This window comes from Rhododendron vialii, chromosome 8a (genome assembly GCF_030253575.1).
Source record: "Rhododendron vialii isolate Sample 1 chromosome 8a, ASM3025357v1".
In the NCBI taxonomy this organism is placed as follows: Eukaryota; Viridiplantae; Streptophyta; class Magnoliopsida; order Ericales; family Ericaceae; genus Rhododendron; species Rhododendron vialii.
In genome coordinates, this window is record NC_080564.1 from 32,152,065 (window position 1) to 32,168,921 (window position 16,857).

Consider the following 16,857-nt stretch of genomic DNA (forward strand, 5'->3'; position numbering starts at 1 on the left):
TTTATGACTGGGTGGAATAAGGATGGTGGGCTACACCAGTGAAAATTGGGTTCAATCCCAGAAGTTCATTCTAATGACAAAATTAGAAAATGAATAGCTTGGGATTGTAGAGTGCTTTTTAGTTCATTCTAATGAATAGTTTAAAATTGTACTAGTATTTTGGAGCAGTTGAAATTCGAATTAGATTAATTAGTCCAATAACTTTGATTCTAGGAATCATCTCAAGGAGAATTCGATCCAGGCTCACGCAGGCGGCGTGTTTGACATATGCAAGTCGGACGGAAATGGATGTTTTTTCATTGGTAGACGAATTAGTAACGCATAAGAATGTGTCGTTGGGCAGGGAACAGCGGCCTCCTGCAGGAGTTTGAGCCGTGCCTTAGTCCCAATGTGACTGGTTATCCTCTCGAACTAGCTACTAATTATAGCTTTGGTAAGCTATTGCCTCGCCACCTAGCTAATCTGATGCAAGCCCCTCTCCGGGTAGATTACTCCAAGTTGTCAACTTATTTTGAATCTTAAACACCTCATTCAAAATATTATCTCCATGTATGACTTTTCATGTGCACTGTGTCATTCTACCGTCAACAAAAGAATCCTAAAGGCCATTAGAGATTTATTTGGTCATTTGTTTCAGGGTCCGAGATTAATCGAAGTACACGTAAGCTGTCTGAAATACGTGATTATAAAAAATGGGTGCATTAGCCAACTTTTTTTCCTTTCTTTCCTGTGTCATATCTCCTATGGTAAATATTTTCGTTTGACCAAAAAAAAAATCCAATGGTAAAATTGTCCCATGGGCCTATTAACTGTTGAGTTTTGACAGCCTAACCTTGATATGGGCCTCTTGGGTCAAGATGGTTCTCTTGAGCCTCCGGGCTTCAAAACTTTTGTATACTTTTTGCAAGAATGTGACACACACACACACACACACACACACACACTCTCTCTCTCTCTCTCTCTCTCTCTCTCTCTCTCTCTCTCTCTCTCTCTCTCTCTATATATATATATATATATATATATATATATATATATATATATATATATATATATATATATATATATATATATATATATAGTAGTTCTTGACTTGCCCTTGAAGAAAAATGTTATCATGACTTGAGTGTTAGAGGCCGACTCCTCTTTTAGAAAATTCGGACCGATAGAAGATTGGGACTCACCATTTCATTTTTCAAAGCTCAATTTGGTTATAAAAACAATGAAAATGAGTTAACATTGAAAAATTATGACCAAGTATTATCGGTCAATAATTTTGTTCGAAATACTAATTATAAATGACGCACCTTCAAGAAACCATATAAGAAGCTAGCTTACTTGTTTAAAAAAGGGAAACGGTTTGTCTGCAATTCATTAGAGGTCAATTCGCGTGATGATAGCCGCTCAAAATCATTTTTAATGAATTAAATTGTTATATTGATCATTAATTATCGAGATGAACGGTTTCAGTTAAACTTCATGCACTCTCTTCTTTCTCTAGATTAGGAATGAGACCTTATTTTTTCTAGTAACAGTGCAACGAGGTAGAAGCGGTGTATCGACAAAAGAAAGACAAAGAAAAAGGGCAGAAGTGTAGCAAGTGCTATATGTATGGGTGTTGATCGCAACAGAAGGAGTTGCTGTAGTTATTAATTCGGTCTTGCTATTGTAAGCCCACTGGGCTGACGATAAGCACACTAAAAGACAAGGAAAACACGTATTTTTGTGTACTTTTTATACCTTTAATACACATTCACACACTCACTATTGTCAGCCCATTGGGCTGATTTTAGAATTTTCCTTATTAATTAGCGTCAAGGTTTGATAAAAATGTTTAAGCAATCAAGGAGAGAGAAGTGTGTTTCTCAATCTAAATCATAGGGAAATTAAAACATAACTATCGTCATATGGGCCCCAACTTGGACACATCATCATGTCTGATCATCACTAATGACAATCATTTGGGGCCCCATGGCCCATGCCATCAAAATCGTACTGCTATTTTACTTTCATCCTCAGCTTTGGTATAATTTTTCTTTCTTAATAGAATGCGATCTCAATTTAGAGAGGAATTTATTCACAGTTTCGCGCAATCTCAGCCATTCGTTTCGGCAATTAAATCCGGATTTAATAAAAATTCCAGCGAAGAGTTAAACTCTTCTAGCGAAAAGGAGTAGTTTTTTTTTTAATCTGAACCGTTCAAAACATTGTTGGACACACGCTATTGAGCGCCGTAAAGTATATTCATGGCTCGGCCGTAAAAAAGTTTTTCTCCTCAATTTAAATAGGAGGTCAAATAGCAGCTACAATAAAAATGCCATCTCAATTTAAATTGGAGGTCAAATAGCAGCTACAATCCACAATCGCCCCCAAGGAACCTTCGCGTGATTCCTTACGTAATGTATATGAAGGCCTCATTCGGCTAAATAAGGCATTTGACTTTTTTTTATTAAATTTTTTTTCGCATTTGTTAGTTTTTCGTCGATTTTTTGAGGATTATTGCTTTATCATGACAAGAGAAATCTAAAAAGTAAAAATTATGATCAAAATCTAAATTTTTTTGAATAATATTTTGATTTTGATCTTTTGCGGATTATTGCTTTGTCAGAATAATATTCAAAAAAATTTAGATTTTGATCGTAATTTTTTATTTTTTGGATTTCTCTCGTCATGATAAAGCAATAATCCTCAAAAGATCGACGAAAAACTAACAAATGTGAAAAAAAAATTTAAAAAAAGAAGTCAAATGCCTTATTTAGCTGAATGAGCCCGAAATCGCTTATTAAAAGTTGTACTTCTTTTCTTTTCTTTCTAGTTATGTGCAAACGATAAAGTTGACTGCATATCAATAGTCATGTAAGTGAAATGTATTTTATCACTGATCAAAAAAAAAAAAGTATTTTATCAAAAAATGAGTGAACAACGGACCGCAGTGATTCATTTCTCTTGTGACAAGTACGATGGTTGATATTTGATCAATTTGACTTTTTACATAGTTGGTAAATGGAGCAACTGAAGACCATAAAAACAATGACTCCAAAAGTCAAATTAAAAACGAGGTAACTCCATTTTACATGGCAAGAAGGATTTTTACATGAGATGATCTTGATTCACCATTGAAGATCTCATCAATTTGTAAGGAGTTCATTAGAAACGAGTCGTTTTCTATATAAAATGTAGGATCCTTCTATTAACAGTGGATTTTGTTTTAGCATTTGCATACAATGTATACCTTTCTTTCCCACCCCTAAAATAGAATTAAACGAACATCTGTTTCTACAAATTTTAACCGATAGATCTCTTGACGGCCATGTTTGTATTGGGTTTAAATGAAGTTTTTTTTTAGGTAATGAGCGGAAAGAGATAGATAAAGAAATGAGAAAAATAATTGAAGAGAATTTATTGAAAACCGTATACTAAGAGAAAAGTTAGTCTAGAAATTCAAAACGAACGTGGTCAACGACATTTCCACGATGTGTACATTTCCATATTTTTTTTGAACATCCACGAGGTGTACATTTCCTTTTTATTTTTTATTTTTTTAACATTCACGATGTGTACATTGAAGAAGGAGGAATGTGGTCGTTTAAGAATTTCACATGAGTAATGCAAGTGATACATTAACGTTTACATCTCTCATAAATGATGGTAGAATCGGTCGTTTAAGAATTCCACATGAGTATGGTTAGGGACACACCGAAATTTATATCTATCTGTACATTTCTCTCGTAAGTGATGGTAGAATTCACAACCAAATTTAGTGATGATAGAACCCACAACACCATTCAGTGGATTGTGGATCCTAGTCATCCTACTATCACTTGTGAGAGAAGATGCACATATGGATCTTCGATTGGATGCGTTTATAGTATTTTTTATTTCACACTTCTCAAGAAAAAAAAGAGAGAGAAATAGAGAATGAGACTCCATTCCACTTTCTCAAAAAAGTACTTAAAAAATAAGAATCTATTTTTAAGTTCAAAAATAATAGATTTACAAAAATAATTTTTTAATTTTTTTTGCAGCTATCAAATAAGATCTATATGATATATTTTTTGATTTCAATAAATCTATTATTTTTAAATTTAAAAATTACAAACAAATATTTGTAGTATTTTTTAAAAACCGAAAGCAGAACGGGCCTGAAAACGACACGTTCCCTGCCCTTTCCTTTCTCAGTGCACGAAATTACACGAGATTACGGGAATCTTCATCGTGGATAACGACCCTTCCTTATCACTCCAACAAGGAGTTAACATACAACCGCCACCAGCTATCATATAAGCAGGGCAACTTATCATCGCCTTTTTCCACACGAAAACCCTCACTTCCCAACATCGAGAAGACCCACTTGCAAAGGCGCGTGATGGGACCACACCCCCTTCATTAATCACATCATTAAACTTCTTTTTAGCCTCTTTAATGGCGCGTAGATACGTAATTAGTACATCCAGAGAGAGAGAGAGAGAGAGAGAGAGAGAGAGAGAGAGAGCATATTTAAGCGCTGCTTTAGGAAACACAACTGTTTTGGAATTTTCTTCACTCTTCTCAAAGGGATCGAAAAAAAAAGATCATAAAAAGAAAGAAAGAAGAGAAAAAGGAAAGAAATCCACTCAGCAAAACCCGTCGTTGTTCACTGATTCTGCAAATCTTACTCCATCAAAACTTTTACTGCTTTTCTCTCTCCTCTCTCTCTCTCTACAAGTCAATCGAAGGTACTAGTATAAAACAACCATATTTGATTCGTTGTCTGTGTTACTGTTCCCTTGTTTGATTTTGACTTGACTGACGGGTTTTTCGAAACCCTAACAGGAGTCAGAGTCGGCTGATCTGCGAGGTTGTGGTATCAATTTGGGAAGGGAGATGTCGTCGTCGCTGAGCAGAGAACTGGTTTTTCTGATTCTTCAGTTCTTGGATGAGGAGAAATTCAAGGATACAGTTCACATGTAAGGAATTTGAACAACTTCGCATTATTTTTTGTGTTACAACCTGTGTTTAGATGGCGATAGTTTTTAATTTAATTTAATTTATTTTTCCTGAGATGTTTTTGTTTACGAACGGTTGCATTGTCTTGAAGTGGCGAATGTGTATGGTTTGGCTGATTAAACTTCTATAGTTAGGGACAGATATCATTAACTACTCCGTCCGTCCAATTTTGTTTGCTCGTATTTTCTTTTTGAGCCGTTCCAAATTGTTCGTTCCAAATTGTTTGCTTCGTTTTCAAAATTAGTAACCACGCAAACTTCGAGTGTGTTTGGAACTTGGGAAAATTCAGGAATTTTTGTAAATTTTCCTTTCATTGTTTGGTTTCTCTAGTTTATAGAGAAAGAGAAGGGAAAGTTTTAAAAGTAAATTCAACTTTCTCACCAATTTCCTATTGATTTTTCCTCTAATTTTCTGTTATTTTCCTTTCTTTTCTCCATCTATCCCCAAGTTCCAAACAGAGCCAGTTTTGAGTTCAAGGAAATACTAAGTAAAGTTATTTTATTGTAAAAGGTATTTGTGGAAATTTGAACACTTTTCAAACCAAAGACTTTGAGTTAATAAAAAGTTGGAATTCCTGTAATGAGCAAAGAAATTGGGATGGAGGGAGTCCTAGAATAAAATTTTTTTTTTTTGATAAGCGAGTCCGAGAATAATTTGAGATGGCAAAGTCAAACCTATATTTTTTTTTTGACAACTCAGTTGTCTGGGCCAACTTAAGTGCACCTATATAACTTGGAATAACTTACTCCCTCCCTTCCCTCCATCCCAATGCTTGTTTCATTTTCTGTTTTTCGTGCTCACAATCCAATCATAAAATAATGCATTTTCAAGTTAAATTCGATTTATTTTTGTTTAGAAATTTTCTGTTTGTTTGGCATCCTTCAAAAGGTCTCAAAATTGATGTTCTGAACCATGGAGGAAATAATGGTAACATTATACAAAAAAAGATGTTATTTCTTGGTTGGATTGTGGACACGATTGCCGTACAGGGATAAAAAATTGAGGACATGTTAAAGGCTATTGAAAAGTTTAGGGAGGCGGTCTTCCACCAGCCCCCTTAAGTCCATCTGTGGTTTTGTTGTTTATTTGTGGTTTCGTGAACGAAGGTTGGAGAAAGAGTCGGGGTTTTTCTTCAACATGAGGTATTTTGAGGACGCTGTGACTAACGGCGAGTGGGACGATGTGGAGAAGTACTTATCTGGGTTTACAAAGGTGGAAGATAACAGATACTCGTTGAAAATTTTCTTCGAGATCCGGAAGCAGAAATACCTTGAAGCACTCGATAAGTAAGTGGTTGCTTGATGTAGTTGGCTATGAAAAATGCATTAGTCGGAGAGCTATTATCTTAATTGCGCTTTGTGTATGATTCCTTTTGTGGCAGGCAAGATCGTGCCAAGGCTGTAGAGATTCTTTGCAAGGATTTGAAAGTCTTCTCTACTTTTAGTCAAGACCTATTTAAAGAAATAGCACTCCTTCTAACACTGGGAAATATTAGGTACAAGTACAAAGAAAATTTTGTTGATTTGTAAGTACTGTGTTAGAAATGGGTTGCATAGTTCAAGTTCTTGTGCTCTATTGCATGACAAATTGTGAGATGAGCTGCAGGAAAAATTTTGCTTGTGGGAAACACTAGCAATGAGATGTATGTTGTCCTTATTTGATAGGTTGGTGGACCGACTAATCTAGGAGACCAATCCCATCATCCACTAGTGGGGGGCCCAACTAAAACAGGGGAAAGGCCTCATCTGTGCACTGCCATTATTTCCATTAAGATAGTCATTATTTTTAAATACAAAATAAGTGAATCAGTGAATGATTAGTTTCGAGTTTTTTCCAAATCATGCGTTCGCAATGGACATTGACATCTTTTAGTGTTGTCGTTATGTTGGGATCTGCTTCTCCATTGGTCCATCCTTGCTCTTTATTTTTGCTTTGAGGCTCGGCTGGACAAGAAAAGAATGAGAAACGAATGTAGCATGATTGGCTATGAAGTTTGAAATTTGCAAATAAAGATGCATTATGGTTGGTTATACAATCTAGACTACTTATTGTTGCTGACAATGACATGTTCCTGTTACACTTATGGATGAGTGTCATCAGTCAGACATTCAAATCTAAGCATGAGTTGATTGAACGGTCCTAAACTTTTAACCGTTCAAGTAAGATTTGACATGCAGAGTCGATGATTAAGGGCAAAGCCTGAAACTTGATTCTAAAGCTCTTATGAGAGGGAAATGTATTGAGTTGGAGCGTCCCATTTTTCATCCTCAGGGAATATTTTAGGAAATGCTGGAGGTGCAATTAAGGTTTAGATTTTACGTATGCCGAAGGTTTCTATGAAGTCCATTGCTTCTGCATCAGGCTGCATATTATTTCTGGTGGAATAGGTGATCTATTATATCCTATCCCATTGACTTGAATTTCGTTTGAGTTATTGTTGATTGATGGAGCATACCTTCAAAACTAATGTTGGTATCCCGACTGCTTATTAGATTGTTTAAGCCTTTCACCTTAGAAGAGTTGATTCAGTAGATGAGGTAATATTGGTACGCAGTGGAATTGGCTAAAGCGAACGTTGGATTAGTCGGTGAACATTCGGTTTTTCTTTTTCTTTTTTCCCTAATCTGCATAAGGGTTGAAGCACGAATTCGTGGATGGTGCATATATAGGTGGCGTGACATTTGACTTATTTAGTCTGACATTTGACTTATTTAGTCTTAATTTCGAAGCAGCAGATCCTTTGGTGCTTTTAATTGTCCAGTCTCATATCCTGACCAGAAAAATGGTAAGTAGATTTCAATTATAAACTCTCTACATTGCAGTGGAGTGAGGTGCAAATGTTGAGTCGGAAAACTAAAAGTTTACTGGCAATGATAATTGGGGTATCACAAAAATGTTATTAGATCCAAAGCCTATTGAGTTACCTTATGATGGACCGAAAACCCTGTTGTGAGAACGGAGGGTTACATAGGTCCTATGGATATCGGATCTCCAAGACTTGAAAGAACTGTAGCAAAGAGTACGCAAGTGGTTCTGAAAGGCCCTCGTTCCATAATCCTTTGTCCAAAAATAACAGAGGTTTTCTGAAAGTCTTTTTGAAGATAACAACATATTGGCTCATATAGACTTGTATGTAATGCTGGTCTCTGTTTCTTACTTCTACCTGCAGATACTTTTGAGCCATTTTTGTATTTAATCTTGGAAAATAGACACGCTTCGGCTTGCTTTACACTCTAGGATAATCTAGGCACTTCATTAGTCTTGAGGGGCATGGCCTCTCAAAATGCAGAACACTTATCTTTAGAAGATTCATGGAACTGAACTAGACAGGGGAACATTTTAAACCCTTTGGCCCTTCAACCAAATTATGCTAGATCCACCCATTCTGTCCTTAGTGGTGGGCATTACTGATCCAGAGCACCAAAAAATTCCTGTGCTTCAATTTAAGGAGATTGACAGGAACTATATTCCTTATTTGGGGAGAGAGGCATTGGATTTAAGCAGAACATAGGTTTGGGAGAAATCCAAGCTTTTGGCTTATAAGTGCATTTGAAAGATCAGACGGTAATGTTAACATTGTCTTGTTGCTGTGAGGAGCGACTATTCTCGTTGATTATCATGTTTCACCCCTTGATTTAAGACAAAGCTTTGTTTTTTAGGGAGAACGAGAAACTTTCCAAATATGGAGATGCTCTGTCAGCCAGGGCTTTACTGTTTGTTGAGCTTAAGCAGCTGATTGAGGCAAATCCAGTATTTCATGATAAGCTTCAATTTCCGATGTTAAAGAACTCAAGGCTACGGACGCTAATTAATCAAAGGTAATTTGGAGAGTACTTATCTATCCCTTTGTTCTTTTTTTGGTTTCATCAGCTTGAAATTTTCTTGCAAAGACATATACCGGTTGTTTCCTCTTGTTTTCTGGATTGCAGTTTAAATTGGCAGCACCAGCTTTGCAAGAATCAGAAGCCAAACCCTGACATAAAAACACTTTTTGTGGACCATACATGTGGGCAACCTAATGGTGCTCGGGCTCCTTCCTCTGTTACTAACCATCTAATGGCCATGCCTAAAGTGGGTGGTTTCCCACCGCTTGGTGCTCATGGTGTAAGTCAATCAGAAAGCGCTCTGTTACCTTTTAGTCATTTTAGGAGTTTGGACTTGGGCATCCTCCTTTCTTTTTTCGTTTCTTTGAATTTTTCTTTCTTTTTTCTTTTCTTTGTATTCTTCCCCAGCCCTTTCAGCCAGCACCAGGACCTGCACCTCTTGCGACATCTTTTGGAGGATGGATGGTTAATGCATCCTCTGTGCCTCACCAGGTTGTTTCTGCTGGGCCTACAGGCATAACTCCAAGTAATGCAGGTAATTGTCAGTTTTTTGTCTTGTAGAATTAGATTTTCTAATTTTTCCTTCATAAAAGACATCTCATTATTTTGCATCTGTTGTGGTGATAGCAGTTATGCTGAAGCGTCCTAGGACGCCTCCCCCTAGCAATTTGGCAATGGACTATCAAACAGCAGATTCTGAGCACATGCTGAAGAGATCACGACCTTTTGGACTATCAGATGAGGTCCTATACATTCTGTTATAACCTGTTCCTTCTGGTTTCATCACTGATTCTAGCTTCTGGAATAACTCTATTTTTCGTTCTATTTTGAGTAATTTTGAAAACTTTTATTTTCGGACTTCTCAATTTTTTCTTCATCTCCGATTACCAACAATGTCTATTTAATACTCTTCAGAGCTTGATCTTTTCCTTTTTCCACTTTTATTTTCTTGGATCCAATAACTAATGTGCTTATATGTGGAATTATTTAGGTCAACAATCTCCCTGTTAATATGCTTCCTGTAACATATCCTGGTCAGAGTCCTGCCCATCCCTTGTACACTTCTAATGACTTGCCCAAGACAGTAGTCGCGAACTTGAATCAGGGTTCTGCTGTCAAGAGCATGGATTTCCATCCGGGGCAATATACTCTTCTTCTTGGTTAGCTCTTGTGGCTAACAAAATATGCTTTATTTTTGTTTTGTTTTTTTTCTTTCGTGTTTCCAAGTCAAGGTCACCGTGGTGAATACGTGGTCATTTGTTTTATTTGATTTCAGTTGGAACAAATATAGGGGACATTGCATTGTGGGAGGTTGCTAACAGGGAGAGGCTTGCTTTCAGAAATTTCAAAGTTTGGGAGCTTGGAAGATGTACAACGACTCTGCAGGTTTGCATGGATGTTCTGATAACTTTTGCTATGATCTATCCCTTACTTTTGTATCTGATTACTGGCGATTAAGAAGCCATTATATTTCTTTACAGGAAGCTCTGGCCAATGAATATACCGCATCAGTGAACAGAGTGGCGTGGAGTCACGATGGCGTGCTTTTCGGTATTCCAAGATTCATTTATTTGTCTTTGTTTACGTGATATTTATCTGGATGTAGTGATATATAGTTTCAGCTTTGAACTTTTTCATAAATGATATGTAGTTTATTGGTCATGTTTTCTTTTTAAAAAATCGAGATGGAGCACATTGACTTTTTCTTTCATTCCAAGGAAGTATGAGAAAAAATACATCAAATAATTAAGTAATATGTTGGGGTTAAGCATTTTGGTTACAACTGTTTCGTCCTCTATTCCAGGTGTTGCATACTCCAAGCATATTGTGCACATTTATGCGTATCATGGGGGTGATGATATACGGAACCACCTGGAGGTAAGCTTTGTGACTGGGTAACCATACATCCTTCTGTTAGTCCCAATATTGCTTTTCTCTCGTTTATCATACGTGAGTGATGATTGGGTTGCTTTTGTAAAATTTGCCAGATTGATGCTCATGTTGGTAATGTTAGCGATCTTGCTTTCTCTCGTCCAAACAAAGAACTATGCATCATAACTTGTGGAGAGGACAAGTCTATTAGGGTTTGTTTTAGTTGGGAATTTCTCTTTAATGGAACGATGCTGCTAGGTTCCGCAATTACTAAACCTTGTGTCTGTGCAGGTGTGGGATGCTGCCACTGGTTCTAAGCAGTACACTTTTGTGGGTCATGAGGCACCTGTTTATTCTGTGTGCCCGCATACTAAGGAAAACATTCAGGTATGTTTCTGTTTTAGGCAACATTGTGACTTGAAGGTGCTACGCAAGGACCTTGGGTAGAAAGTTAGAATTCCTCTGTGTCTTCTTTCTACTTCCTTCTTCCAGCCATCATCTTCTGAAGATTGATCCTTATCACATCAATGAGCTCCATCTTTCTCACTAGTCTGTTGTGTGGGTTGTTGGTATTTTTAGAATGGATTGAAATTAAAACTTCTTAAAAAGTTGAGACTTTGTTTATGGTGCTCTTCAATTTCTATCGTCGTGATATATATAAAATATGTGGAATGTGACTCTTAATCTTCACCTTAAGCTTTCCAATTGTGTTTCTTATTTACTTAAATCATCTTTTCTCTGTCAGTTCATCTTTTCAACGGGTATTGATGGGAAGATTAAGGCTTGGTTATATGATAATGCGGGTTCAAGAGTTGATTATGATGCGCCAGGTCATTCTTGCACAACAATGGCTTACAGTGCTGACGGCACAAGGTATGGGATGCATAGTTAATTCAGCCATGAATCAGAGACTTTATAGTTAACTCAGCATCTTATCTCATTGTCTGGAAATTTTGTAGGTTGTTCTCATGTGGGACTACTAAAGAAGGAGAATCATACATAGTAGAATGGAATGAAAGCGAAGGGGCTGTCAAGCGGATGTATCATGGCCTTGGGAAACGGTCTGTTGGGGTTGTGCAATTTGATACAACGCAAAATCGATTCTTGGCCGCAGGCGATGACTTTCTTATCAAATTTTGGGATATGGACAATCTTAGTCTATTGACAACTGCTGATGCAGAGGGTGGATTAACGGTAGCAATTAAATTTTCTCTCATTCAGTTTACTTGCCTTCTTTCTATACAAGTGGTTTTGCACAAAATAGTAATTCTTTCTTTTAAGAATCCCAGGCTTCACCTTGCATTCGGTTTAGCAACTCAGGAATACTATTGGCTGTCTCAACTAGTGAGAATAGTGTAAAGATTCTTGCAAACTCCATTGGTGTAAGGCTTGTGCGGTCCATTGGAAGCCGTGCAGTTGATGCATCTAACATAGCTTCTGGAACTGCTGCAAAGGTAACTCCATCATCGAAATTACCTATGCACTTATGGCACGTACATGGTCTTTTTAACATGTATTAACTTGTTGGGTTACCACTAGTCCCAAAAGCTTAAGCCGTTAGGAAATGGGCCCAATAATGTATATCAAGCTATCTAACACCTTCCCTCATATGCAACCCTGTCGTGCACATGGATTTGCAAATTTTCATTGATAGAGCAAAGCAGAATACGAAGGGGAGAAGTAGAATGCAAATGGAAAACAAAATGCTTATAGAGAGGCTTGAACCCAACACCCAAGCCCTCTCACAACCAGAGCTTTGACACCATGTTAAATTACTTGTAGTCTCAAAAGCTTAAGCTGTTAGAAAATAGACCCAACAATGTATATCAAGCTCTTGGGCCCATTTCCTAACTACTATACACAAGGGCCCACAATTGGCAAAGTTGGTGTGCTTCCAGTTCAGCTGCTGGAAGCCTGGAAGCAGTATTGGTGTTGCAGATGGAAATGCTCCATTAATGGCAGTGGTTGCATTGGTAAGCATGGAGACTTGGTCATGTGGATACTGGTGGTCATGTGGATACTGGTGGGCTTTTAGAAAGTCACGAGGTTGTCATACTACTTGTCCCGGTTGTTATGTCATATTTGATTGAGTTTTGACATGTCTGCCCATTGTTATATGTCAGTTAGTGCATGAGCATCAATAATCATATGGATTGGAAATATCGAATTACTATAGTACCTTCATTTTACTAACTAGCCTTCCGAACACATTGTAGAATGGAGATTACCAAAGTTTGCCAGATGTGAAGCCTAAAATCACAGATGAGCTGTCAAAGTCTAAGATTTGGGAGCTGACCGAAATCAATGAACCCTCTCAGCTTCGTTCATTGAGGCTTCCTGATATATTGTCAGTAAGGGTACGTATACTCAATGCTATTGGCTTATAGTCAGTGAGGAAGCTAATCTGTTCATCTGTGCTTGAATGGATACTAGTTTCTTGTTTACCATTTCTTTGCCATGGGTTATTACATTTTCTTCATTTAACAATGACACAATTAGAAGTCGTTCCGCTCTCCAAAAAAAGGAACTTTAAGAAAAAGAAGGCAATTTCAAGGTCAAAAATCATGTGTTTACCCAAATAATTTTCCTACCAATATGGATCTTGTTTGATAGATCTCATTGAGATCTTTAATATATAGTGCAAAAAAAATTACAAAAATATTTTTCATTTTCGATATATTTGAGTTTGAAATTACCTTCTTTTTAAAAAAGAAGGTTTTGGGAGAAAGCGGAACGGGGTCTTAATGCTTTTCACATAATCTACTGCCCAAGTACAACACATGTTGCAGTGTTTGCTTATGTTTTTCCCTTTTATTGCCGTCTACTTTGTAAGGTTAATCCTATATTCTGGGTCTTTATTTGATTTCAATTTGAAGAGAATGTTGCTGGGTGAGTTATACTCATATACTTGAAGTATGGTTTGTTTTGTTTTATTCTCAGATCCTCATGTTACAATCTATGCTCTGGTCTACAAGTTTGTTACATGTGTGTGCGTGCATATTGTTTATGATGCTCATTTGCATGCAGTACCTCTGTGACTATAAATTTATGTAACTCTTCCTGATTCTCGCTTGCATCCTGTTTTATAAAACTTGAGACAGTATTTCCCTTCGTATTGTTTGATCTCCCAGTTATGACTTTCCATTCTCACTTTTCAGATTATTAGGTTGATTTACACAAATTCAGGAGGTGCCATATTGGCATTAGCATATAATGCCATACACAAACTATGGAGATGGCAAAGGAATGAACGGAACTCGACAGGAAAGGTATCGATAGTTATCTCATTCCATGCCCTCTTTATATTTTTTTTGGTATTTTTCTTACAAATGCTTTGACTCTTTTAGGCAACTACAAGTGTACCACCGCAGTTATGGCAACCTTCTAGTGGAATATTAATGACCAATGATAAATGTGATGCAAATCTTGAAGATGTTGTTCCATGCTTTGCACTTTCAAAGAATGATTCCTATGTCATGTCTGCTTCAGGAGCAAAAATTTCCCTGTTTAATATGACAACATTCAAGGTAAACATTTTGAGACAAGCTTCTACTTTGTATGAGTCCAGTTATTTGGAAATGTTATAGTATGCTTATGTAATTATTCTGTTTCACGCATATTGTTAATGGGTCTTGCTGACCTCCGCCTAGTAGACAAGGGATAATATGCAAATAATGCCGAACAAGTTTAGATTGCAATACATATCTCATGGATGTTAATACACATTTCTCAGATATCGATGCACTTTTTACATATTATCCACCACCCTTTGGGTTATGGTTAGCATTTTCCTTGTTAAATTTCTTATTTGAAATTGTGTAGACGATGACAACATTCATGCCGCCTCCACCTGCAGCAACATTCCTTGCCTTCCATCCGCAGGATAATAATATTATTGCCGTTGGCATGGAGGACTCTTCAATACAAATTTACAATGTTCGCACTGATGAGGTTTGTACTGAACTTAAATCAGTATCGTTGTGTAGGCTGATAAATACCTGTGTGTTTTCTGTTGATCAATTCTTTGCTGTTACTTGTGCTAAAGGTTAAAATCAAGCTTAAAGGGCATCAGAAGAGAGTAACTGGCCTTGCCTTCTCGAATGTTCTAAATGTTCTTGTATCATCTGGAGCTGATGCTCAGGTATGTTGATATGCTTTGTGTACACTTGAAGTGAAGAATAACCAAGAAACAACATATAACCTTCTCTCTCTCTCTCTCTCTCTCTCACACACACACACACACACACACACACATGTCGACATGGCACTGCATGCCCGTTATAAACTGCCTTTTCCAAGGATGGTGTGAAATAGAGGGTTCTGTAACATAGGGTAAGTATGATGATATTGTGTATAGTCTTGTTGGTATTACATTAGATCTGATATTACATTAGTTCAGAAACTTATATTGATCTCTGTGACTAAATTGGACATCTTGTTAGAAAGGTGCCATTAATTCCATTTGGAGGGAAGACGAAAACTGCTACCAGAAACAAAAGTCAAATCTATTTTGTTGTGGTTTTGTTTTAATCTGGAAGCAGGAGTAATAAGGGGACAGAAGTAGAAGTTTGGCACATAAAAATTTACCGTCACTGTGAGCTTTTGTTTTACAGCTCTGCGTTTGGAAGACAGATGGATGGGAGAAGCAGACTAGTAAGTTCTTGCAAATACCATCTGGGCATACGCCAACTTCTCTTGCACAAACCCGTGTCCAATTTCATCAAGATCAAGTCCATCTGCTGGTGGTCCACGAAACCCAGATAGCGATACATGAGGCACAAAAGCTTGAATGTGTTAAGCAGGTTCTCCCCACATTTCTTCTATTACATATACAGATTTCTCAAGTATTACTGATTTTGTGAAGGAATTTCTCTTGGAATTCAATCATTCTCATTTGTTTTCCGTAATTGGTCTCTGCTTGAATATCTTTTATGCTGAATGTTTTCTTGTCTGGGAGGAAAATAAAGATTATGTAATATTTCTTTTGGAAGAGGACTATGTTAAAGAATGGCCTAGTTTGCTAAGGATTTGTATCACTAGTTTACGGATTTTGAAACTTCTGGCTTGTGGCAGTGGGTTCCGCAAGAGTCGAGCGTTGCACTCACGGATGCTACATACTCTTGTGATAGCCAAACAATATATGCCAGCTTTGATGATGGTAGTGTAAGCGTATTCACTGCTGCAACACTCAGACCAAGGTGTCACATTAGCCCCACTGCCTATTTACCTTCTAGTCCCAGGTAAGAGTCCTTATTACTGAATATTGACCAGTTAAATTTTGATGGAATTGTTTCACCCCTAATTGGCAATGATATCCTTTCACAGCGCGAGGATATATCCACTTGTTGTTGCTGCCCATCCATCTGATCCTCATCAGGTTGCTTTGGGACTTACTGATGGTGGAGTTCATGTGTTGGAACCCTTAGAAGCTGAGGGAAGGTGGGGTACCACCCCACCAGTTGAAAATGGTGCTGGACCTGCTGGTCCTAGCATCACTCCTGCTGCAGCTTCTTCAGACCAGGCGTCAAGGTAACTTTGGTTACCCGTGGCTTTATTGACTGCTAAAAATGTATAGGAACATTCCCAATTTTCCTTCTGGGGCAACTTAAAACTTTAGGTATGTTAGTTTGTAGTATACACAGCTCTGATGGGTAGCAAAATGCTGAGGCGATTGTTGTTGTCAAAAGGCGGTCAGGATTTCGGCCGTTGCTTGTACATAGAGTTACAGTAAAATGGTATGAAACTGTTGATACAAGTGAAAAGAAGACAGATGGCAGGATAGCAGGAATTAGGGCTGACTTGAAGAATTTAGGCTGTTAAACAGCTCAAGGGAACTCAATAATGAATTTGTTTGTTATAGCCTCTGCAAAGTCTTTCTTGTGTACTTGGAAGACCAACTGATATTTCAGTTCTGTTTAGATCATTTTGAAGATAACTGAAACATCTCTCTCATGAATGTTTTGCACCTTTCTATTGCTCTCTTATGTAACTTGTTTATCTCATGCGGCGTACTTAACCTACAACGTGCTCGGATCTGAGGAGATCCTAAGTTCGTAACTTCGTAGGAACCTGTTTTGAAGCTTTGAAGTGTTGGTTCGCTCATTATTCCCGATTCTATGTGTCCAAAATCTCGCTAGTACCTGTAAAATGTAAATCATTTCCTTCTGAGGCAGAAAGT

At 37.4% G+C, this 16,857-nt stretch overlaps 1 protein-coding gene across 1 annotated transcript; it reads left to right on the top strand.

Moving 5' to 3' along the window:
- The first annotated feature begins 4,471 nt into the window (after window positions 1-4,471).
- Window positions 4,472-16,650, top strand: LOC131335403 (topless-related protein 4-like). Its single transcript, XM_058370730.1, has 25 exons — window positions 4,472-4,712; window positions 4,810-4,943; window positions 6,090-6,269; window positions 6,365-6,478; window positions 8,643-8,801; window positions 8,913-9,087; window positions 9,216-9,342; window positions 9,435-9,550; window positions 9,799-9,967; window positions 10,084-10,193; window positions 10,289-10,358; window positions 10,612-10,685; window positions 10,796-10,891; window positions 10,971-11,066; window positions 11,425-11,552; window positions 11,639-11,873; window positions 11,969-12,133; window positions 12,896-13,036; window positions 13,838-13,948; window positions 14,027-14,206; window positions 14,502-14,630; window positions 14,725-14,820; window positions 15,293-15,481; window positions 15,753-15,919; window positions 16,005-16,650. Exons 2-25 carry the CDS (start codon window positions 4,861-4,863, stop codon window positions 16,210-16,212), a joined length of 3,318 nt encoding a protein of 1,105 aa, XP_058226713.1. The 5' UTR covers window positions 4,472-4,712; window positions 4,810-4,860; the 3' UTR covers window positions 16,213-16,650.
- Window positions 16,651-16,857: the final 207 nt, after the last annotated feature.